A 24,115-nucleotide genomic window follows, 5' to 3' on the forward strand; every position below is an offset into this window, starting at 1 on the left:
TAGTTCCCCGACCAGGGATGGAACCCAAGCCCCCTGCATTGGGAGCTTGGTGTCTTAGCCACTGGACCACCAGGGAGGTCCTGGCATCATTTTGAAATGTATTGATGTCCTCAAGGATGGGAAAGGGACAACAGAAAGATGAGTTTTTTTTTTTAAGAAGTATGCCAGACAAGACAGAGCCAGGTAAGCATCTCCACATGGTGGTCAAGAAGACTTGCTCTAAGTGGAGATTGCTTCATTAAGGTCACTTCCTCAGTTTTCTACTTGATGAAAATAATGAAAAGTCAAGTTTTCTACTAGATTTTTTTTTTTAAAAAAAGCTGTTACTGAATGATTTATGCTTTTACATCATGTGTAGCTGATTGTGAGGACTTTCGACAGTTCTAGAATGTTTCTATGGAGGAGGCACTGGCGACCCACACCAGTACTCTTGCCTGGAAAAATCCCGTGGACAGAGGAGCCTGGTAGGCTGCAGTCCATGGGGTCGCTAAGAGTCGGACACGACTGAGCAACTTCCCCTTCACTTTTCACTTTCATGCATTGGAGAAGGAAATGGCAACCCACTCCAGTGTTCTTGCCTGGAGAATCCCAGGGATGGGGGAGCCTGGTGAGCTGCAGTCTATGGGGTTGCACAGAGTCGGACATGACTGAAGTGACTTAGCAGCAGCAGCAGCAGGACGTTTCTAATAACTACAAAATGTCTTTCCTTCTGAGAAATAGTGAGGGGATGGGAGCTCCTAAATTTTAGCAGCTATAAGTTGCAAAGTGCTTTCCCATCCATTCAGCCATGTGGTGCCCACAGTAGGTCAGGAGGTGGAAGTTATTAGTTAATCCTCCCTCACAGGGGACAAATCCAGGAGCCTCAGAGATGGAGAGAGCCTCACCAAGGCTGCACAGCAGAGTGGGAGTGGAGTGGGGCTGAAGTTTGTGTGTCCAACTGGCTCCTGTGGGGGTGGGGTGTATTGAGTGGCTCCAACCAATGCACAAAATAAACATCAAGGTCACGGGAGCCAAGCTTACTGAGCTGAGAGTTATCATTCACTCAACAGGTGTTTATTGAGCTCCTACTGTGTGCCAGGCACTGGGCTAGGTGCTTGGAGTTAAGTGGAAAACAAGACAGGCATGGCCCTTGCCCTCACGGAGTGACTTTCTAGTGGGGAGGCAAACATGTAAACTTATTTGATAATCCAGGACTGTGGAAGCTGCTCTGAGGAAAAAAGCAGAGAAGAGGGCTGGAGAGTGAGGGGAGGGTTACTGTGGATGATGCACAATGTCCTGAAAGCAGGGAAGAGGCAAGTCCTGTGCAGGTGTGGGGCAGGAGCTCCCATGCCACAGCGAGAACACAGTCGGTGCGAAGGCCCTGGGGAGGAATGTGCTCGAGGATCAGAGAAGCTGACGGGCACCGGCTCGCACAGCCTGCGCTGACTCACAGGTAACCGTGTGCAGCTCGGCCTTCAGTGATGTGCTGGTGGCTTGAGATCAGCCACAGAAACTGGCAAGTGCTAAAATTAGGACTTTCCATTCTTTACATTTTATTGACTTTATTTTTTCAGAGAGTACTTCCCCAGCATGCCATGGGGGTTGGAGGTGGGTTGACAGTGCACACGACGCAGGTCACCAAGGCCTCCAAGTACTGGGGGGAGCCCAGGAGAGATGTGAAGCCACTGGGTTTTCACCAGGCGTCTCTGGTCCCCACATGGGGCCGAGACCTGGGGCCAGGGTAGCTGGGAGGCCATGTAGAGGTGCATGTGGTCCCTGCAGGGCTGCCAGGTTCAGCAAAGGAAAACACAGGACGCAGGTGGGACCTCCAAATTCAAGCACAGTGGGGCCTCCTGTGTTTTGTCTACAGCCCCACCCACAGGTGCCAGAGGAGGGGCAGGGCCACACTGCTGCTGAGCAGCTCACCCAGGCTGGTCCCTTCCTCCTGGGAGCATTCCCACCACCCACTGCCCAAAAACCCACACCCCAACCACCCCAGGCTGCACATACCCATTAGTGGTTTCCTCAGGGCTTTTCCAGCAGATCTGAGAGAGGAAATCAGGCAGATGCATGAAGGGGATGACTTCACAGGAACCACAGCTGGGCTGCCACCACACCCTGCACTTGGCCTCCAGGCAGCCAGTCCCATCACAAAGGCCACTTCCTCCATCTGTCCTCCATTCTCCACCAGCAGGGCCTCACGGGCCTGGGGCGGACTTGATCCCACAAGATGGGGACACCCATATTGTGTTTGTTGAAGCCTCATCTGTGTTTGCTGAAAGGTCACTCTGGCTGCTGGGCAGGGAGGAAGTCACAGCAGGGAGAGGAGGCTAAGAGGACAGTGACTCAGTGATGACAGTAAGGGTCCTGGCGAGAAGTGACAGCATCTGGGACCAGGCAGCGAGCAGTCGTCCTGATCACCACCCCCTGGCTGATTCTCACACAGGCCAGGCACACCCTGCCTCTGAGCTCTGTCTGTTGTTCCATCTGCCCAGAATGCTGTTCCTGCTGCTCCGTCCACATGGGGCTCCTTCCCGCTCCTCCCTTCAAGTCCTTGCTCCAAGGTCACCATCTTGGCTGGCTTTTCTTGATCACTCCATGGAAAATCACCACCTCCTCCCCCATCAGCCCTTCCTGGGTCCATGCCTGGGGCCTGTCACCCAAGACACTGTAGTTCAGTGACTTTGTTGTCCTCTTCCAGGCTAAATCTGAGTTCTTCAAGTGCAGAGATTTGTACAGGTCATGTTCACGGTCAACCCCTTCCCCTGCCCACCCTCCCCCACCCTGGGAGACTGCCCTTCCCGGAGCATGTGCTTGGCGATGTAGTGAGTGACTGGGACTCTGGCTTTGGGGCAGGTGTGGAAGTGGTCGGTCAGCATGCGGGTGAGATGGGGGCCCGGCCAGAGCACTGGTGAATGTGGCAGTGGTCACAGGCCCGGGAGCCTTGTGGGGCATCCCCTGTAGACGTCTACAGAGCACTGGGCGCTGGACAGAAGCTCGGGGGAGGGGGGACAGATGGACTGCAGTAGGGTTAACAGTCAACTTGTGTGCACAGTGGTGCCCCTGAATTCTGTGCATCCTGGGTGGGCATGTGTCCATGTTCTGGGAACCTAAATGGACTACAAGGGCATGTGAGTGCCGTGCTGTGACTGTACTAGTGTGTGTGTGTCACAGTGTGACTGTGTGTGGCCTGGAGGGCTTGGCAGTCCTGAAGGAAGTCAAGGGGCAGTCCAAGCTGCTGGCCAGCACCTCCCTCACACCCACCCCTGCTGCACTGCTTGTCACCTGTGGTATGGGCTCTGGGCCAAGAGGACTCTTGGTCCCTGCCACCTTTGGGAAGGAGTGGTGACGTCCCAGGGCTGAGAGAGAGGAGGCTGGTCTGTCCTGGGGAGGCTGTGGACCTTGACTGAGGAACTCAGCCCTCCAGTCTCCAGGGTCTCTGAGAAGGTCCTGTCTTGGTTTTGGGGACTAGGTTATCACACACCTGTCCTCTAGACCAGAAGATGTGGCTCTGGCCCTTCTACCTATTCATTGTCTGTTCTCCATTTCTAACAAATCCTGATTGTGTGGGCAGCCATGTGCCTGACTAAGCATTTGATTTCTCAGACCCCTGCAGGGGGCTGGCCATGTGACAAAGTTCTGTCTAACAAGATAAATGCATGTCTGCTGGGGGAAGGGAAAGGGGGAGGGGCTTCAGGCTGACAAGTGGGCCCCAGAGCAGCTTCCATAGCCTCTGCAGATCCGGGTGTGGGCTGCGCTGGCCGGCTGCTCACTGGGTGACTCAAGGCTGTTGGCCTTAGTCAGTGGGGAGAGTGGAGCCAGGCACAGGGAGTCCTGGAGGCAGAGGCGGCACCCCCACCCACCCACACTGTGTGCTCTTAGGTTATCACACCCCTCCCCTACTGAGCCCCCTTCTCAGCCGTGAACAGGGACAGTGATGAAGAAGGCGAAGGTAGACATAGTGGAGGGCACAAACAAAACCTTATGCGTGCCAGGACCCAGGCAAAGGAGCAGTGACCCCCACAGGAGACTGAGCCAGACCTTCCTGTGAGTGTGTGTAGGTCTCCTGCAGAGGCAGGGGTCAGCAGTGGCCTGCTGTAGGGACAGGAGCAGCAGCAGTCCTGGGAGGTGTGGTATGTGGTGTCAGCCCTTCTGGAGGTCACCCTAAGGCCTGACACAGAGACTATAGCCCTTCCATAGAGAACAGACTCCAGGACTGGCCCCTTCTCCTTTTGCCCTCAGTCTTTTCCAGTATCTAGAGCTTCCCTGGTGGCTCTGAGGTTAAAGCGTATGCCTGCAATGTGGGAGACCTGTGTTCAATCCCTGGGTCGGGAAGATCCCCTGGAGAAGGAAATGGCAACCCACTCCAGTATTCTTGCCTGGAGAATCCCATGGACAGAGGAGCCTGGTGGGCTACAGTCCATGGAGTCGCAAAGAGTCAGACACGACTGAGCAACTTCACTTTCACTTTTCCAGTATCAGGGTCTTTTCCAATAAGCTGGCTCTTTGCATCAGGTGGCCAAAGCATTGGAGTTCAGCTTCAGCATCAGTCCTTCCGATGAATAATCAGGGTTGATTTCCTTAAGGATTCACTGGTTTAATCTCCTTGATGTCCAGGGGACCCTCAAGAGTCTTCTCCAGCACCACAGTTCCAAAGCATCAGTTCTTCAGCGCTCAGCCTTCTTTATGGTCCAACTCTCGCATCCATACACGACTACTGGAAAAACCATAGCTTTGACTATACATACAGACCTTTGTTGGCAAAGTGATGACTCTCCTTTTCAATATACTGTCTAGGTTTGTCATAGCTTTTCTTCCAAGGAGCAAGCATCTTTTAATTTTGTGGCTGCAGTCACCATCCACAGTGATTTTGGAGCCCAAGAAAATAAAATTTGTCACTGTTTCCAATTTCCCCCCATCTATTTGCCATGAAGTGATAGGACTGGATGCCATGATCTTAGTTTTTTGAATGTTGAGTTTTAAGTCAGCTTTTTCACTCTCCTCTTTCACCCTCATCAAGAGACTCTTTAGTTCCTCTTTGCTTTCTGCCATTAGAGTGTTATCATCTGCATATCTGAGGTTGTTGATATTTCTCCTGGCAATCTTGATTCCAGCTTGTGATTCATTCAGCCTGGCATTTTGCATGATGTACTCTGCATATAAGTTAAATAAGCAGGGTGACAATATACAGCTTTGATGTACTCCTTTCCTAATTTTGAACTCCAGTATTCTTGCCTGGAGAATCCCATGGACAGAGGAGCCTTGCGAGCTATAGTCCATGCAGTTGCAAGAGTCTGACATGACTTAGCAACTAAACAACAACTAAGGACAGAAATTTGACATTACCTATTAAAATCACAAGTGCAATACTCTTTAACTTGGCACACATCCACTTCTGGGTATTTTAAACTTGCAATGCACAAAATGATGTGTTCAAGATAATTTAGTACAACATCATTTGCAAGAGCAAAAATCTTAAAGTAGTAGTGTACACCTAAAGGGTCTTGGTTAAATAGGTTATATTTGAAAAGACGTACTATGCAGCTGTAAAAAAGAGTGAAGTGAGACTTCCTGCTGGTCCATTGGTTAGAACTCCAAGCTTTCACTGCTGAGGGCATAGGCTCAATCCCTGGTCAGGGAACTAAGATCCTGCAAACTGCATGGTGGTGCCACAAAAAATAATGATAAAAGTTAAAAATTTAAATAAATTTTAAACAAATATATAAATAAAAATAAAAGTTTTTATATAAAGGTTTTTAAAATAAAGTCTATATAAAGTTTTAAATAAAAATAAAAGTGGGTTCAATGCCAATGAGGGCTTCTGTGGTGGCTCAGTGGTAAAGGATCTGCCTGCTAGTGGGAAGATTCCACATACTACGGAGCAACTAAGCCCCTACACCACAACTATTGAGCCTGTGCTCTGGAGCCTAGGAACTGCAACTTCTGAGCCCACATGCCCTAGAGCCCATGCTCTGCAACAAGAGAAGCCACTGCAATGAGAAGCCGGCACACCACACCAGAGAGTAGCCTCAAATTGCTGCAACTAGAGAAAAAGCTCTCGAGGCAACAAAGACCCAACACAGCCAAAAGCAAACAAACAAAACAGAAAGGAACTGAATAGACACTGAACAGACATTTCCCCAGAGAAGAATGGCTCATCAGCCTGTGAAAAGATGTTCAACGTCATTAGTCATGAAAGAAAGTGAAAGTGAAATTGCTCAGTCATGTTCAATTCTTTGCCACCCTGTGGACTGTAGCCCACCAGGCTCCTCCGTCCATGGGATTCTCCAGGCAAGAATACTGGAGTGGGTTGCCATTTCCTTCTCCAGGGGATCTTCCCAACCCAGGGATCAAACCCAGGTCTCCTGCATTGCAGGCAGACGCTTTAACCTCTGAGCCACCAGGGAAGCCCTCGTTAGTCATGAGTGTAATGCAAATCAAAACCACAATGACATACTACTTCATATCCACCAGGATGACTACAATTTTAAAAAGAAAAATAAGAAAATAATAAGTGTTGGTGAGGATGTGGAGAAATTGGAACCCTCAAATACACTGGGGAGATAGTGAACTGGTATGACCACTAAAGGAAACAGTTTGGCAGTTCCTCAAAATGTTTAAAAACTTTACCCTATGACCCAGCAATCACACCCTTAGATCTGTACCCAAGAGCTCGGAAAGCCTAGGTCCACACAAACCTTGTCCATGAATGTCCAGAGCACAATTATTCATACCAGCCAAAAAGTGGAAGGAACCCAAATGTCCATCAGCTGATGATGGGATAAACAAATGTGGTATATCTATACAGTGTAACATATTCAGCTTTAAAAATAAAAATGAAGTTCTGATACAAGGATGAACCTGGAAAACATCAGGCTAAGTGAAAAAAGTCAGATGCAAAAGGTCTCAAGGTCACGGAGTGTATGATTGCATTGATCTGAAACATCCAGAATAGGAGACAGGAAGTAGATTAGTGGTTGCCATGGGCTCACAGGAAGTAGATTAGTGGTTGCCAGGGGCTGGTGAGGGGAAATCAGGAGTGACTAATGGCTTTCTTTTGAGATGATGAAAATGTTCTAAAATTGGGTGGTGTGATGGTTGCACAACTCTGTGAACCTACTAAATTCATGTACTGAATTGTACAGTATAAGTTCTACAGTATGTGAATTATACCTCCAAAAAAAGCTGTTCTAAGAAGAATGAGAGATCCCTCTGGTTTTTGATATTTAATGATTTAAGGAAAAGTGTAAATGATTTGCTATATTTTGTCAAGGGGACAAACAATGTATAGTTGTAGGGGACAAAGAATGTATAGTTGTATTTGTGTGTTTCGGATTTTTATTGTTTCTTTTTTACTTCCAATGAAAGTGAAAGTGGCTTAGTCGTGTCCCCAGGCCAGAATACTGGAGTGGGTAGCCTTTCCCTTCTCCAGGGGATCTTCCCAACCTAAGGATCAAACCCAGGTCTCCCACATTGCAGGAGGATTTTTTACCAGCTGAGCCACAAGAGAAGCCCAATAGGAAACTAAAATCAGCCACCTGGCGTGAGACCAGGAATTTTCACTTGAACCTTTTTATTATGATTTGAATTTTGAGCCACATGAAAAAACTTTTTCTTGAAGTAGTTGTGTCATATGAAGTAAGCTCATAAGACAAGGCTGAAGAATGTTAGATAACTGACAACTTTCTCAGGACAGAGTCAGGGTCTAGTAGGGGGAGAAGTAAAACAGCTCATGATGGATTCAAAAGTAAATGAAGGGACTTGTCTGGTGGTTCAGTGGTTAAGAATCTGTCATGCAATGCAGGGAACGGTGGGTTCAATGCCTGGTTGGGGAACTAAGTAGGATCCCACATGCCCCAGACCAACTAAGCCTGCGTGCTGCAGCTACTGCTTTTGCATGCTCTGGAGCCCATGTGCCACAACTAAGACCACTCAGTGCAGCCAAACAAGTAAAATATTTTTTTTAAAGTAAATGAGAAACAGGGAGGTTTCGCCAGAGAAGGTTGAATCGTCTATAACTTGTATACCAATCCTAGCTCAAATATTTCTAAAGAAGTATTTAAAGCATTCAAAACGTATGGGTCTTTTCTGCTATCTTATGCTTTATTCCTTTAGCAGACCAGATTGTCACAGAACTGGCTATCGGGTTCCCTGAGAAGACATGTTTCTGGGTCCTGCAGTTTTATGTCCTCCCTTTTCACTGATGGACACTGCAGAACTTAACGCACACATATGTCAGAGTTAAGGTAGGTTGTCTACAGTGTCACTTAAGAAAAGGCCATCATGGAAATGTTTTTGGAACTCAGTGCAGAAAATGTTCACTTCCCATGAATATGGTTTATTAATGGTCAAGGCAAATCATGTAACAGATAATTTGGCTTTTTGCTATGCTTTCAGGAAAACCAGAACCAAAGGTATAGTTAACTCAGGAGGTCCAAGTGATCTTTCCATGTCTTAATACTAGGGATTTATTTGTCCTAGAGCTGACCTTATGCTCCCAGACATTTTCTCTGATGTTGTATTTTTAAAATGCAGTCTCCACTTTTCCATCTTAATGTATGGGCCCCAGTGAACCTCCTAGAATTCACGGCAACCCCCGACCCCCAAAGTATGGAAGAGTTAACAGAAAGAAGTTGTAACCACTAGAAAAGAGAAAGGGCTTCTGAAGGGCTGGTAATATTCTGGATTTTTGTTTGTTTGTTTTCCTCCACCTGATTTCGATACACTGATATGTTCAGTTTGTGAACTTATTCATACACTTAGGCTATGTGGAACTTCCTGTAAGTATGTTTTAGTAAAAAATAAACCACCACAACAGTGGGGTATGTAAACAAAATTCCTCTCCGGTCTAAGGGATGGACCCTCCCTAGGGCCCTCAGGCCTAACTCCTGGGCTCCCCGCCCCCTGACTCTTTCTCGTCAGTCACTGGAGGGCACCCGACCTCCCGCGAGCCCCCTCGGGACCCAGAGGGTCAGCGTTCGGCACGCACTCGCTGCGAGGTCGAACGCGGGCCCTGAAGACTGGCAGGGCACTAGCTCCGGCGGAGCTCTGCCTCCTCCAGGCGCAGCTGACCCTGTGGCCCTGCCCGCTGCCCTGCAACCACAGCGCGGGAGTCGCTGGACGCAGCCGCTTCACGGAAGGTTCACGGCCGAGGCTGGCGAAGCACTGGCCGAAGTCCGGGGTGCCGGAAGCTGAGCTGAGAGGACCAGATACCGGAAGTCAGGGCGGCTACGAGCCGACGCTCTAGAACCCGGAGGACCGGGATCTCTGTGGTTGGATGTGACGGATCACCGTCTACCAGGGATCACGCATTCCCAAGCGACAGGCTCCCGAGGCCCATCGGGAAAATGGGGGACGCAATCCCCGGGCTGATAGAGTCTGATAAGGGAAGAGGGGCCTAAAGGAGGGGGACTGAGTGATGGTAACTACCGGTAACCTCAGCCCTCCAAGATTCGGAAGCCACCAGCAACTGACCTGAGAGAACCTGGAAGATCGGAGCGGATGCGCGCGCACGCACGCAGGAGGCGGTGCCTCGCAGTCTCGCGGCACCGGGGGCTGCTGGCGCGCCTGCGTCCGAAGACTGAGCCAGGCGGCCGCGCCCCGGCTAAGCGCGGAGCGCGGGTTGGGTGGTTCCCTCCTGGAGACTGGACCCCGGCGCGGGCGCGGGTGAAGGCGTGGCTTCCTCGGAAGGTAGGCGCGGATTGGAGGAGCAAGTGGAAGGGGTGGGCACTTCAGCAAAAGCCGTTCAGGGATTGGTCAGAGACTGAGGGGCGTGGTCTTGAGGGGGCGGGGCTGGAGACCTGCGGCGTTGAGCGTTCCGCTGAGGTGGTGGCGGCTGCCAGACCCATTGAGGGAGCGGGTATTCGGGTCCCACCCCCCCGACTCCGACCTCGGGACTAGACGCCTGGGCGGCGTCGAGGGCCCGTGCGGCGTCGGGATGAGGCACCATCCACCTAGTGAGGACCAAGAAGAGCGGGCGCCCCGCCCCTCGCTTTCTTCCTGAACCGCGCCTCGCGGAGCCTCCCCCACTGCCGACCCCGCGTCCCGCGCGGGGTTGAGCTGGGGGCTCCCGAGCGTGCGGGACGCGGGCTGCGCGCGCTGCTCGGCCTGCCAGTCTGGAGCCTCCGAGGGGCCCCTGAGTCCGGGGCCGGGCCCCTCCTCGCCCGCGTGTCCACGCAGACGCCATGGCCGAGCCCCTGAAGGAGGACGACGGTGAGGACGGCTCCGGGGAGCCCCCCGGGCCGGTGAAGGCGGAACCCGCTGGCACCGCCGCCTCGGTGGCTGCCAAGAACCTGGCCCTGCTGAAGGCGCGGTCCTTCGACGTGACCTTCGACGTGGGGGACGAGTACGAGATCATCGAGACCATTGGCAACGGGGCCTACGGGGTGGTGTCCTCCGCGCGCCGCCGCCTCACCGGTGAGCGACCCTTCCGGCCGCTCTCATGTGTGGGAACCAGGTCCCGAGGGGTGGGACCCGCCGTCCCAGCAGCCAGCAGAGAAGCTGGGATGTGAAATCTGAGTCAAGTCAGCAAGCAGGGGTTGGGCGCTGTCTGGGGGCCGGCTTCTGTGTTGGGTTCGGGTCTCTAGAAACTGGTGGCTCTGCCAGCACAGCAGTCGGCTTCCTCCTTAGAAAGGTGACAGTCCGGGTGAGATCAGAATGGAGGTTCCCCGGAGTGTGTTGTGGAGCAGACAGCGGGCATCGGGTTGGTGGTGGGATGAAGAGGCCTGAGACGCGTAGAGTGTAGGGGGGTACCGCTAATTAGCTGTGCAGTGTGCCCAACAAATTACTGTGCCCAGATCTCCATGTCTGTGACTTTGAGCTGTGTACCTGCCAGAGGTGAAGGACAGAGGTGAAGGGGAGATGTGGTCATGTACCTACTGTGCTTAGCACAGGATCTGGCACATAGTAGGTCCTCTGTGGTAGTGGTTGTCACATGCATAGCATATTGAAAGAGGCCATGTGCTACTCAGCAGCTCACCAGCTATCCCAGGTGGCATCTACTTTTCCCCTGTTCCCTAGGCCAGCAGGTGGCCATTAAGAAGATCCCTAATGCTTTTGACGTGGTGACCAATGCCAAGCGGACCCTCAGAGAGCTGAAGATCCTCAAGCATTTCAAGCACGACAACATCATTGCCATAAAGGACATCCTGAGGCCCACTGTACCCTATGGCGAGTTCAAATCTGTGTAAGGAGTGGGGATAGGGAGGGAGGCAGAGTTGGTACCTTTTCTGAAGGCTGGAGCCATTCTGCTGAAGTTCTGGAAGGGCAGCTGAACCTAATGTAGGGTAGGCTGGGGAAATTCCCACGACTCCAGGACCAGTGCTCCCTAAGGGTTTGCCAGGGACACCTATGATTTCCTCAAAGAAAGTGTAGAAGTGACAGTTTTATAGAATCTCAGTATGTGTGCATGCTAAGTCACTTCAGTCATGTCTTGACTCTTTGCGACCCTGTGGACTGTAGCTTGCCAGGCTCCTCTGTCCATGGGGATTCTCCAGGCAAGGATGTTCAAGTGGGTTCCCATGCCCTCCTCCAGGAGATCTTTCCTGACTCAGAGATCGAACCAACATCTCCTGCATTGGCAGGTGGGTTCTTTACTGCTGGTGCCACCTGGGAAGCCCAGAATCTCAGTATATAGCATGGCGACTGTAGGATATTCATCCTATGTCTGTTCTTTCCTATTCCAGTAGCAGACGTCACTAGTCAGTCACAGAACACTGTCCTACAGATTGCAGAAGCCTTTAAATTTTCATCATAGCCTTTCAAGCAGCCACTACCACACAACGAAGAGGGCCCCCAAACTAAATCCCGGGGTCCAGACTGGTCTAGTCCAGCCTCATCTCTTCTCTGATGAGAAAAGCTAGGCCTGGAGAGAAAAGTGATTTCACTTGAGTCCATGGAAAAGTTGTAGAGAATCTTGATACCATGCGGGCAGCCCCTGCAGAGTCCAAGAGTAAGACCTTGACCTGTCTGGAGCTGGGAGGGCGTGGTGACAGTGGGGTTGGAGTTTGGGCAAGACAGCCTGCGTTTCTCCCCTGCCTCTCAGCTATGTGGTCCTGGACCTGATGGAGAGCGACCTGCACCAGATCATCCACTCCTCACAGCCGCTGACACTGGAGCATGTGCGCTACTTCCTGTACCAGCTGCTGCGGGGCCTCAAGTACATGCACTCGGCTCAGGTCATCCACCGCGACCTCAAGCCCTCCAACCTGCTGGTGAACGAGAACTGCGAGCTCAAGATTGGGGACTTTGGCATGGCCCGTGGCCTGTGCACCTCGCCCGCTGAGCACCAGTACTTCATGACCGAGTATGTGGCCACGCGCTGGTACCGTGCCCCTGAGCTCATGCTCTCGCTGCACGAGTACACGCAGGCCATCGACCTGTGGTCCGTGGGCTGCATCTTTGGGGAGATGCTGGCCCGGCGCCAACTCTTCCCAGGCAAAAACTATGTGCACCAGCTGCAGCTGATCATGACGGTGCTGGGTACCCCGTCGCCGGCCGTGATTCAGGCTGTGGGAGCTGAGAGGGTGCGGGCCTATATCCAGAGCCTGCCACCACGCCAGCCTGTGCCCTGGGAGACGGTGTACCCGGGCGCCGACCGCCAGGCGCTCTCCCTACTGGGGCGCATGCTACGTTTCGAGCCCAGCGCCCGTGTCTCTGCAGCTGCTGCCCTCCGCCACCCCTTCCTGGCCAAGTACCATGACCCCGACGACGAGCCTGACTGTGCCCCGCCCTTTGACTTTGCCTTTGACCGTGAAGCCCTCACACGGGAGCGCATTAAGGAGGCCATCGTGGCGGAGATCGAGGACTTCCATGCACGGCGCGAGGGCATCCGCCAGCAGATCCGCTTCCAGCCTTCCTTGCAGCCTGTGGCCAGTGAGCCCGGCTGCCCCGACGTGGAAATGCCCAGCCCCTGGGCTCCGAGTGGGGACTGCGCCATGGAGTCCCCTCCGCCAGCCCCACTGCAGTGCCCCGGCCCTGCGCCCGACACCATCGATCTGACCCTGCAGCCGCCCCCACCAGCCAGTGAACCAGCCCCTCCAAAGAAGGAGGGGGCCATCTCAGACAACACCAAGGCTGCCCTCAAGGCTGCCTTGCTCAAGTCCTTGCGGAGCCGGCTCCGAGGTGCCTGGCTGGGGAATGGGGGGCAGAGGGGACCCCCTGCCTGGATAGACTCTTACCTTCACGTTCCCATCCTCCCCACAGATGGCCCCAGTGCCCCCCTGGAAGCTCCTGAGCCTCGGAAGCCGGTGACTGCTCAGGAGCGCCAGCGGGAGCGGGAGGAGAAACGCCGACGGCGGCAGGAGCGGGCCAAGGAGCGAGAGAAGAGGCGGCAGGAGCGGGAGCGCAAGGAGCGGGGCACGGGGGTCTCGGGGGGCCCCTCCGCTGACCCCCTGGCTGGGCTGGTGCTCAGCGACAACGACCGCAGCCTGCTGGAGCGTTGGACTCGCATGGCCCAGCCCCCTGCCCCCGCCCCCACCACAGCCCGGCCCCCCAGCCCTCCCGCTGGCCCTGCCACTCAGCCCACTGGGCCCCTGCCACAGCCGGCCTGCCCACCCCCTGCACCTGCAGCTGGCCCTGCTGCTCCCCAGACCACCGCCGCCTCTGGCCTTCTGGCCCCCCAGCCACTGGTGCCGCCCCCTGGGCTGCCCGGCCCCAGTGCCCTGAGTGTTCTCCCTTACTTCCCCTCTGGCCCACCCCCTCCAGACCCCGGGGGGGCCCCACAGCCCTCCACATCGGAGTCACCTGATGTCACCCTGGTGACCCAGCAGCTGTCCAAGTCACAGGTGAGAGAGAGGCCTGGTCGTGGGGATGCCTGGGTCTGACACGGGGGAGGTGGGCTCTGAGGTTGTTGAGGCCAGGAGGGGGCGTGTGTGTCCTGGTGCCAGGAGAGCTGAGCTCCCTTCACCTGCCCCTCGCTCGCAGAAAGAGCCTAATGCTGACGAGCAGATTGTTGGAGACCCCAGCCCACGCTCAGGGCTTGTTGAGGCTGGTGCTATCACCGATGTCCAGGCCCGGGCATAGGTGGGGCGGTGTCATGGCCGGGTGCCCTGCCAACCTCAGTCGGCTCTTGGTGGTGCCTGTGTTGTGAGCTGCCGCCGTCCCCTGCAGGTGGAGGACCCTTTGCCCCCCGTGTTCTCGGGCACCCCCAAGGGCAGTGGAGCTGGCTATGGTGTTGGCTTTGACCTGGAGGAATTCCTAAACCAGTCTTTTGACATGGGTGTGGCTGATGGGCCACAAGACGGGTAAGAGCTGGGTCTGACCTTTTGAGTTGGGCTGTGGGTCCAGTGGGGCTCTGGGTCCGGTGGGTCTCTGGGTCTGGTAGGGCTGTCAGTTGGGGCTCCCCTGCAGGAGGAGCCTCTCACCCCCTCTCTCTGCCACACCCACAGCCAGGCAGACTCAGCCTCGCTCTCAGCCTCCCTGCTCGCTGACTGGCTCGAGGGCCACGGCATGAACCCTGCTGACATCGAGTCCCTGCAGCGTGAGATCCAGATGGATTCCCCCATGCTGCTGGCCGACCTGCCCGACCTCCAAGAGCCCTGAGGCCCGCAGTCCGTGCCTTGCTGCCAGGGGCAGACCCAGCTCCGAGATCTGCAGGACCGTCCCCAAGGGCCGGAGCCCTGCGCCCTGTCGGGGAATCAGCTCAGATCATTCTGCAGCTTCATCTCAGACCCACCCTGTGGCCTTAAGCAGCCACCTGAGCCAGCACAAGCCACACCAAGAGGGGAAGCCCCTCCCCCGAGCGATTCTTTTCAGTATCGTAATTTTATTATTATTATTATTATTACATTATTATAATGACACAGTTTTTTTGCCCTCAGAAGGTTGCTTGTGAAATACAAGGTCTCCTCTACTGCCTGTCTTCAGGGTGTGTTTTTGGAGTCGAGGACAGTGTGCTGTCATGGGGGCAGGCAAAGGTATCTGCGTGCACAACAGTGAGGCCGGTTCATTCAGGTCCTGAGGTTTATTGAGACCTCCACTCCCACCTGCTCCCAGCCCCACAGAGACGGTCCTCTGACCCTCGCACAGTCACACTCACCCCTGGGGCGGATAGGGGGACCTCACATGTGTGCCCGCCTTGGCTGTGGCATTTTAGGGTGGCCTGTGGGAGCTGTGGTGAAATACAGTTTGGGTGTTGCGCTTCAGATGCCTGGGTCAGGCAGGCAGGGGGCCGCTGAGCGTGAGTGCAATGGGGCCGGGCCGTGGTGCTCACCCCTGGGGAACACGGGGGTGGGAGGAAGGTGAAGGGCCAGCCAGTGGGACTGCTGGGGTGTGGCAGCAGTGGCCACACGCAGGTGGCCTGGCAGATGCCAGGAGAGGTCTACAGGCTCGGCCGGCAGAGGCCGCGGTCAGGAAGCTGGCTAAAGTGGGACACAGCCCCATGTCCTTCGGGACAGGGTCCGAGTCCGGGCTGGACCGTGGTGCCTTTTGGAGGTTTGGGACGCTGCGGCAGCATAGCCTCGGGTGGCAGGGAGCAGGGGCCTGGCCGAGAGGTGGATGCCAGGGATGTGATGGGGACGTCCGGCTGGAGCCATGGGGGCCTGGCCGAGGCGGTGCTGAGAGCAGCAGAGCTGCCAGTGGGCCGGGTGGGATGGGGGCAGGGGCGGCGGGCCGCGAGGGGGCCAGCCCCTCAGGCCCGGCGGATCTTCATTTCCGTGCGCTTGAGCGAGTAGTAGAAGCCCTTCCACTGGGCCCAGTTGATGCCATTGGCGTAGGAGAGGTGGGAGCCGCCCAGGTAGAAGCCGTTGAGATTGGCGAAGTGGCAGCTGCGGAACCAGAAGGCGCCCGAGGAGAGCGCTGCGCAGTTCTGCACGAAGAGGTCCTGGTCTCGGTCAAAGGTGGAGAACTTCTGGCCGCTGTGGTAGGTCAGCGAGTCGCCTGGCAGAGGGGAGGGGCACGGGGCAGCTGAGGCAGGTGGCCCTGGGAGGGCCCCCCGAGCCAGACGCGGGGTGGCTGGGGTGGTGGTGCTTGGGCCCAGTGCCCTTCCCCATCCCCAGCCCCACACAGCTGGCGGAGTGTACCTGCCCCGCCATCCTCAAAGCCCGACACATAGAGGGTGTAGCCATCCTCCTCCGCGCTGACAGCGTTGGGTGAGATAGAGAAGTCAGCGTACTTGGCAAAGGCCGTGTTGTTCTCAAAGTCCTCCAGGTCCACCCGCAGCTCGTACTTCTGCTTCAGTGTCAGCAGGTGCATGTTCTGCAGCCCTGAGAAGAGGGGTGCAGTTGGCTGGTCAGTGGGGACCTGGCTCCAGGGGCCCCCAGCCCACCGGGCCCCGCCTTACCCAGCCAGTACTCCCCGTCAGCCCGGCCAAAGCCCAGCTTGTAGTCGTTCCAGCCCCGGAAGAAGCTCACCGAGCCGTTGAATCTCTTCTGGAAAACCTGGAGCAGAGGGCGTGGGCCTGGATGCCTGAGAGGCCGGGGGCAGTGCCCTCACCCAGGCACAGACCCTGTGAGGCTGAGGTGGTTTGTGAAAGGACCAAGTGGGGGCCAAGAGGAGGTGCGTGCTGGCTCCGGGGGCAAGAGCAGGTGGAGGGAGCTGGCGGGCTGGAGTTCAGGCACCTGGGGTGGAGTCTGGCACTGGCTGTGTGACTTGGGCAAGTTACTGCACCTCTCTGGGCTCCAGACTGTCATTTGTAAGGGGCACCTTACTCCCAGGGTTATGGTGCAATGCAGCCCCTAACCTACCTTTGGTGCCTAGGCTTTGGGGGTGGCGGCGCTCCACACACTGCTGTGAGCATCGTCCCAGGCTCACAGCCACGTGATGTGTCCCCCGTCCCCCCTCCACTCACCGTCCACTTCCCGCCCTCCGTGGTCATGTCGCAGAAGACAGGCACAGGCACGCTGGGGCCTGAGGGGTAGATGAGGTACACGCCGTCCGCCTGGTAGCCCTGGGCGTAGATGTCGTCACAGTCCAGGGGCAGCTGGAGGCACGACTTCTCCAGAGCTGGGGCAGGTGAGGAGAAGGGGCCTGAGGCGACGGACACCTCTGCACCCCATGCTTGCCTCCCTCCCTAGGCCAGGGGTGCCTACTGGCCAGCCCACCCGCCCCATCTTAACAGCCAGCCCCACTCCCAGCTGTGAGGGCCCGGGACAGCCCCTCGCTCAGCCTGTCACCCAGCCTGTGGGCCAGGACCGAGGCAGCTTACCATCTCCCCGGATCCCCAGGAGCTGGGGAGCGCAGGGGCCAGCGGAGAGCAGTAGCAGCAGCGGCAGGACCAGGAGGGCCTGGCGACAGGAGAGCAGGGTCAGCGCCCAGCCCTGGAGCCCCCGTCTCCCTGCACTTGCCCCTCACAGGAGCCAGCCCCACCAAGAACCCCTGGTCTCCCCTGCTGCCCCCACCTCCTCTGGGACAGGCTTGCGACAGCCCCCGTCTGTCTGTGAGGGCCCTCTGTGCGCGGTGGGCTCAGCCCACACGGCCCCCTTCCCGGCTCCGTACCTCCATGCTGAGAGCTGGGCTCCGAGCTGGGCTCCAGCGGCTGGGTGTCTGCTGTCCCAGACTGTCCGCCCAGAGTTATGTGCTGGGCCCCCAGCCAGCCGCCCGGCCCCGCCCCGCGGCTGCAGCGCCCCTTCCCCTCCCCCACTCCACTCATGCTGTTGGGGGCCCGGGGTGGGCCTGGGCCAAGGGACCACCTGGATCTCATTAGGCCTGTCTGGGCAAAGCGCAGAGGACGTCCACGCCCTGCAGACACCCCCGGACCCCTCCACCGGCACCCCCAGCCCCTGCCTTGCTTCCTGACGGCCCCCTTGCTCACGTCAGTTTATTTTCTCCCTCTCCTTCCCTGGCCTGGGTTTCATTAGCCATTGTCTTTGTCCAGGGGAAGGCTGGGGTGAGGGTGTGGGGGTATGTCTAGGTTCTGGGGAGGGGAGGCCCATTCCGGGGAGCAGAGGTGGGGTGGGGGGTAGCTCCAGAGCTCCCGATGTGGGGGCTGCGCCGGGGCCCGGGCTGGGGCCGGGCGTCTCCTGGCAGGGCTGGGACATTGCTGAGCTGTGAGCACAGGCCGCAGGCGTCCAAGTGCTGTCTGCCAGCCCAAGCCAGGGCCCCTCTCCAGCCCCCTGCAGCAGGCCCCCTCCCTCCCCCTCTCACACAGGCCTCCTCTGTTTTTCTTTCGCTTGCCCCAACCCCGTCTTCCAAATGCCTTCACTGGGACCGTCCCACCTCAAGCTCTCCTGGCTCCTCTCAGTCGGTTGCCTCAGCCCTGAAGCCCACCTCCTCCCGTCCTGCCCCCTGAGCCTCCAGCTCCGTCTCTGCCTCGGGCTCCCTCCCTCAGGGCTCCGGCCTCTGCTCAGGCTTCCAGGACAGTCTTCCTTGGGGGCCACCCTGCCACCTTCCCCACCCCCCCACCCCACTCCAGGCCTCCCTGTGGCCTCAGGCCTGAGGCTGGGCTTCTCATCTTGGACTTGAGAGGAGAGTTAAGTGTGACCCTGGTCCACCTGGAGGGCCTCAACCATGGTTGCTTGTGACCCCCAAAGTGCAGCCCAGCCACACCAGGCTTGTCCCGAGGAGGCCCCAGCTGAGTCTGCTCTGTTCCCCAAGGGGCCACCTGCCCGCTCCTTATTTGGCCTTGAGCGTTGGTGGGCTGGTGTCGCCGCCCACTCGTGGGTCAGACATCTGAGCACCTGCCGTGTGTTGGCTGCCCACGGAGTGGCAAATGCAGGCACCAGACAGTTTATCACACACGTCACGCGTGTTGAGGAAGAGTGTTGGTTGAGCGGATGAGATGTGCAAAGGCTCAAAGTAAGAGCAGCGCCGGCCCCGGCCCCTTCTCCCTCCTGAGTCCTGGCCCCTCGAGTTTGTGAAAGCTGATGACAGTTTTCTCTTCATAGCTGTGTGTGTCCTGGGGGACGTGGAGCCAGTCTGCCTGCACTTAAGTCCAAGTTGTGCCACCTGTTAGCTGCATAACTTTGGACAGGTTCCCTAGCCTCTCTGGGCCTTGGTTAGCCCCTCTAGAACGAAGGTGGTAATAGTCTGTCCTTCAGAGGCCTGTGGTTGGGTAACAGATACCAGGTGCCTGGCGCAGGGCCCACAGTTGGTAACTATGTAGTGAATACTCACCCTCATCATCATAAACGTAATAATTGTGTAATAATTTTTCTGCTGTGAACAGATTGCCTGAAATGGGACTTTTATCCTCATCTGTGGAAGAGACGGTGGTCTTCCTCTCAAAAGCCGTTCTTCCCTTAGTCTTGAGTCCTGGTTCTTCGCTGGCCCAGTGGTCCAGCCTCCCTTACTGAGGCCACATGTCTGAAATCTGGCCAAGAAGATGCACATGGATGTGGTGCAAAGGCAGCCGCTCTTCCCTCTTCTCTGAGCCCTCTGACCTGTCCGTGGGGCACAGTGGCTGGATGGGAAGGAGGAGGCCCCTCCCATAGGTGGTAGGGGGTGATAGGGGAGGAGCTGGGTCCCTTGGACTTCGTGGCATGGTCGAGAGCCAGCCCTGACTGCCCTTCCCCAGGCCTCTTTCAGGCCGCAGAGAAAGGAACTTATATCTAGTTTAAGCCTCTTTGGGCTCTTTCCTGTTACACACAGCTGAATCTAATCCTAAGACATCTATCCTTTCAGCTAATTTTAGCACAGGCAGGCTACAGCAAGGAAAATAATGGACAATCAGTCTTCAAAACTAATAAAATGTAAAATTAAAAAAAAATACTAATAAACATGTCCTAATTCTAGCATCAAAGACTTCTGCTGAGTACAGCTAATAAGCCTAGGCCCCACCCCCTGCCCCCGAAGAAACCCAGAACATGCACACCAAAAACAGAAGAGGAAAGACAGGTAATTAAGGACTGAGGTGGTCCCTATTGTGTTTTGCCTGTTAATTTTTTCTTAAAACCTTCACGTGGGTCAGCAAAGCAGGCCCTCTGCTTGTTGGGTGTGGTGGGGTTTAGATGCACTCTTCAGGGACAGAAATCTGGCCCCATGCACTCCCTCTGAAGGTGGTGTCTGATGGAAACCCTTGGATGTCCTGAAGAGACACATTAGTGGGCGTGTTGATTGGCCACCCAGCATGGACATGTCTTCCTGGGTTTGGGGGGGCCCCTGCCTGGAATGGTTGGTTGGTTTTGCAGATCTAATCTGCTGCCCTGGGACCCACTGTGGGAGGTGTTGATTTAAACCAGGGTGGGGGAATCCATTCTTGGAGTGCCAGTCACCCCCAGCAGGCCTGCTCCTGGGTCACTGGCTGGGCAGCAGTAACTTTGCAGGTGCTAAGTCACGACAGCTCTGCCTGGGCTGCCAGCCCTGAGCTTGGGTCTCAGTCCCCTGCTGCTTGCTTTATTCTGGTTATGAGTCTGAGGAAGTCCCCTTGCTGTGAGTGAGGGGCTTCTCTGACCAGCATTGCCAGGAGGCGGGAGAACTCGGGGTGACAGGATGGGGGCAGTGGGCCCACTGGACAGGCCTATCTGCTGCAGCCCCCACCCCGCCTGCTGCGGCCCCCACCCCACAGGCCTTGCACAGGTCACCTGCTCACTGTACTCCACCTGTCTGTCCTGCTCTGGCCCCGTGGGCCCAGATGCTGGCAGAATGTGCCCCTTAACAGGCACCAGCAGGGCGTGAGGGAAGAGGTGCTCCCAGGCCCAGCCTGCCAGGACCTCAGTTTGGCAATGGCTGTGTCCCCTCTCCACCCCAAGACAGCTCCCATATAATCACCCCAACTGGCCCTGACGACCTGCCTCCTCCCTTTATCCCTGCAGCCCAGGGTGGTCCCAGGTGCTTTCCTTAAGGCCCACAGCCTGGTGACAGTCCCTTCGTGAAATTCTCTACAAAGCAGAGCAGCTAAGTCTGCCTTTGTTCCCTGCCAGATCCTGGATGATACAGGTCTGATGCTGATTTTGTCCTGAAAGCCTGGCAGCCTGCAGAGCATCCGGGACCACAGCTGAAGATGAGGTCCCTCGTCTCCCGCAGGGGGCCACTGCTCCTTCTGCTTGAGCTGGAGAAGACTGGGTGTGTGTCCCCCAGCCCTGGCTGAGTGAGGGGCTGCCTGCTGTAAGGAAGGAGGGTCTGGCTGAGCCGCTGACCCCAGGCCCCTCCCCAGAGGCTGCACCTGCACTGGGAGGGAGGCTGATGGGGAAGGGGTGGGGCCCTGGGGCCCCACAGGCACTGTGGAGTGTCACATCAGATCACATCAGGCCCACTGTGGGGTCAGGGCTTCAGCAGGTGACATTTGAGGACACAGGCCAGCCCATCACCCCTGTGCCAGCGGCAGAGGACAAACACACAGCCTCAGCAGTCCTGGAGCCAGAGCGGAGAGCGTGATGACAGGTGGGATGGGGGAACCCTGGGGGAGGGTTTTTAAACACAGTGTGCAGGAGGGGGTCACCGGGTGTGTGATGAGCTTGTGCGCCGCTCTCTGATTGGCTGGCAGTGAGGGGACAGCCTGGTGTTTGCAGAATGTCAGTCATCCACCTCTGGGTCCCACCAGGCTGGGATCCGCGTGCCGGTGGGCCGTGTGCAGTACACTCCTCCCACCTGGTAGGGGTCCAGTCTCTGCAGCACTCAGAGGCCGTGGTTCAGACTGCATGATCCAGTCCAGTTCCCTGAGGAGGAACTGAAGATCCTGGGCTTTGTTCTATGGCTAAACTATTATTATTTTGTCTTACTTGTCTTCTTCCCATTGTTTGTGCATTTACTTACTTCTCTGATGAAACTTATTCTTTGGAATTCAAGGAAGACCTAGGAGGCTAAAGTTATCCTATAAACAAGAGGCAGGCGGAGGCCATGGTTGGGGGCAGTGTTTTCCAGGAAGACCCCATCGGGTCCTGCTCAATTGTGGGGTTATAATTTACACATCATAAAATCCATCAACTGTAAGTGTGCAGTTCAATAATTGTTCCTTTAAAAAAAGACTTTATTTTTTTTAGAGCCCTTTTTGGTTCACTGAGAGGAAGGTACAGAGATTTCCCACACCCCCGCCCTGACACAAGCACAGCTCCGCAACAACAGCCCCACCAGACCCACGCCCTCAGCTCAGCATCACTCGGAGCCCACAGCTAACATGAGGGGTCATGCCTGGCACTGTGCGGCCTGCATCACATCCCGACACACACACACACCATCAAAGTACTGTATAGAAGAGTCTTCCTGCCCTGAGGGTCTTCTCTGTTCCACTTAGTCATCCTGTGGCACCCTCCCCACCCCGCCCACCCCCACAGCCAGAGAGCCAACTTGAGGTGCTGATGCTGGGGGTGAGCAGCTGTCTGCCCAGGTGCTGGCCCCTGCTGCAGAGAAGAAGCCTGGGTTTGGGGGCCCAGCGCCCTGAGGAGGTTGCAGGTGCTGGGGGGGTGCGTGCAGCACGGGGAGCCCGGCAGGCTGGAACAAGGGTGGTGTGGCTTTGTGGGCTGCAAAGCACCCTGCACTTCATGTCCTTCCTGGAGATGATTTAGTAAGAGCCCCAGAGTGAAGAGTGTGGCCAAGGGTCATTCCACCTGACCAGGAAGACCAAGCGGCACAGAATTCTGCTTTCAGCAAGTGTTCTTCTCACCACCGTCAGCTCTGAACAAGCACAAATATGCACATGTGTCCACGGCACACACATCCCCTCATCCTTGCATCCCTCAGTGTTTATGGGGTGCCTGTGCCACGCCAGTCACCACAGGGCACTCACGATGTGAGCAGTTTAGGGGATGCAGACGGACACCCATGTTCTCAGCATCCATCTCTGGAGCCTGGCACACTGCCATGCTGAGGTGACCAGGATACACCCAGGAGCAGACCCAGTGGATGGCCTGCCCACATCAGTGATTGAAGGCAGGGAGTCTCATAGAGTTCAAGTTTGGGGCAGGAAGCCTCAGTGAGCAGTGAGAAGGTTCTGAGGGACTGAGACTGGGTGAGCAGCTTTTTCTATAAATGGCCAGATGTGAAATAGCTCAGGCTTCAGGAGCCCTATGGTCTCAGACTTGAATCTTCAGCTCTGCCACCTTGGCCGTCCCTGGACATGCACGAGATGGCTGGGCTCCAGTGAGCCTTTTTGACAGATGATGGGGAAGGGGCCGATTGTCCGGACCCCTGGAATAAAGACTGCAGGGGCAGGGAGGGAGCAGTGCAGACATTCCAGTAAAGAGAGGTGTGAGCAATGGAGTGACATGTGCAAAGGCCCTGGGGTAGGAGGTGCCTTTGCATTTGAGGGCTGGGGCGCCAGCTGACTGGCCAGGCAGAAAGGACAAGCGAGGACACAGGAGAGGCTCAGAGGAGGCGGGGCAGGGTCCTTCGGGGCCTCACAGACACAGGACGGACTTTGGCTTGTGCAATTGTAAACAGTGGGAAGGGAGGGCCGTGGAGAATGCCAAGGCCCGTGCCTAATTGTCTCCCCGTGGTTACTCCAAGTCTCCTTCCTGCCCGAGGCAGAACTAAGAGCCTGTTCTTGTTCTTTTTCCTGCAAAGAGAGCTGGTCCTGAGTCAAAAGACAGACTCACTAGGGGAAGAAAAGTCCCTGGCCAAACATGCCCAGACCTGGTGGAAGCAAGCAAGGCTGGGGGTGGGGAACAGCTGTGTCCCCTGGTCCTGCTGGTGCCCCAGGGACTGGGTCTCCCTGATACAGCAGTGGCCTTGCCGGTGAGTGTCCCGTGAACTCTGGGGTCTGCCCTGGCTGCACCAGGGTGATCTCGGCTCTTATGGAGAGCAGGCATGCCCTTGGGAGGCTGGGGCCCCCACAGGTGGCCTCCGATCCTTGTGAACTGATGGGGGGCACGTCCCAGCAGTTCTAATGAAGCTGAAGCCAAGTCCAAGGTGGAAGAGTGCGATGTTAATGGTTTTCCTTTTATCGAGGTCAGCGATGGTGCAGGCAGGGGTGCAGCTCGTACTGGGTGAACCACTGTGTCACTACCTGCAGGTCAAGAGACAGAAGGTTTCCAGCCCAGAAGGTCACGTCTATGTCTCCCACTCCCCAGCCCGAGGGAGACACCATTGTCACTGCTCTCGACTTGCAGTGGCTTTGTCTGTTCCTGAACCTCCTATAAATGGAATAATTCTATACATATTCTTAAGCATCCGGTGTTCTGCTCAATACAAAAGTATTTTTAAAATAGTTCCATGTAGTGCTTCTCAGAGTGTCATCTGGGGTCCCCTGTGGGCGTCTGGGGCCCTTCCAGGGATCTGAGCGATGGGAAGCATTTTCACAGTAGTGTGTTATTTGCACTCTGTGCCC

The 24,115-nt window shown here is 56.1% G+C and overlaps 2 protein-coding genes and 1 long non-coding RNA gene across 6 annotated transcripts; 1 reads left to right on the forward strand and 2 right to left on the reverse strand.

Annotated features, from left to right (window-relative positions):
• Positions 1-991: 991 nt before the first annotated feature.
• Positions 992-9,560, reverse strand: LOC129649206 (uncharacterized). 2 transcript variants are annotated; one of them, XR_008713015.1, is made up of 3 exons: positions 9,454-9,560; positions 1,990-2,271; positions 992-1,763 (listed from the first exon to the last, which is right to left on the reverse strand). It is a non-coding gene; the product is annotated as an uncharacterized LOC129649206 (long non-coding RNA). The 2 variants fall into 2 exon arrangements; XR_008713014.1 differs by having other exon boundaries at positions 1,990-2,274; positions 9,454-9,545.
• On the forward strand, positions 9,545-14,831 carry MAPK7 (mitogen-activated protein kinase 7). Of its 3 annotated transcripts, XM_055576365.1 has the most exons (7): positions 9,545-9,669; positions 10,159-10,395; positions 10,999-11,164; positions 12,023-13,101; positions 13,183-13,763; positions 14,089-14,222; positions 14,367-14,831. In XM_055576365.1, the coding sequence occupies exons 2-7, from the start codon at positions 10,164-10,166 to the stop codon at positions 14,518-14,520; spliced, it is 2,346 nt and encodes a 781-aa protein (XP_055432340.1). In that variant the 5' UTR covers positions 9,545-9,669; positions 10,159-10,163; the 3' UTR covers positions 14,521-14,831. The 3 variants fall into 3 exon arrangements, with proteins under 3 accessions (XP_055432340.1, XP_055432341.1, XP_055432339.1); XM_055576366.1 differs by lacking the exon at positions 10,159-10,395 and having other exon boundaries at positions 9,547-9,669; XM_055576364.1 differs by lacking the exon at positions 9,545-9,669 and having other exon boundaries at positions 9,720-10,395.
• Positions 14,832-17,488, reverse strand: MFAP4 (microfibril associated protein 4). Its single transcript, XM_055576367.1, has 6 exons — positions 17,413-17,488; positions 17,123-17,201; positions 16,766-16,920; positions 16,259-16,355; positions 15,999-16,181; positions 14,832-15,855 (listed from the first exon to the last, which is right to left on the reverse strand). The coding sequence occupies exons 1-6, from the start codon at positions 17,416-17,418 to the stop codon at positions 15,608-15,610; spliced, it is 768 nt and encodes a 255-aa protein (XP_055432342.1). The 5' UTR covers positions 17,419-17,488; the 3' UTR covers positions 14,832-15,607.
• Positions 17,489-24,115: the final 6,627 nt, after the last annotated feature.

This window comes from Bubalus kerabau, chromosome 4 (assembly GCF_029407905.1).
Source record: "Bubalus kerabau isolate K-KA32 ecotype Philippines breed swamp buffalo chromosome 4, PCC_UOA_SB_1v2, whole genome shotgun sequence".
NCBI lineage: Eukaryota > Metazoa > Chordata > Mammalia > Artiodactyla > Bovidae > Bubalus > Bubalus kerabau.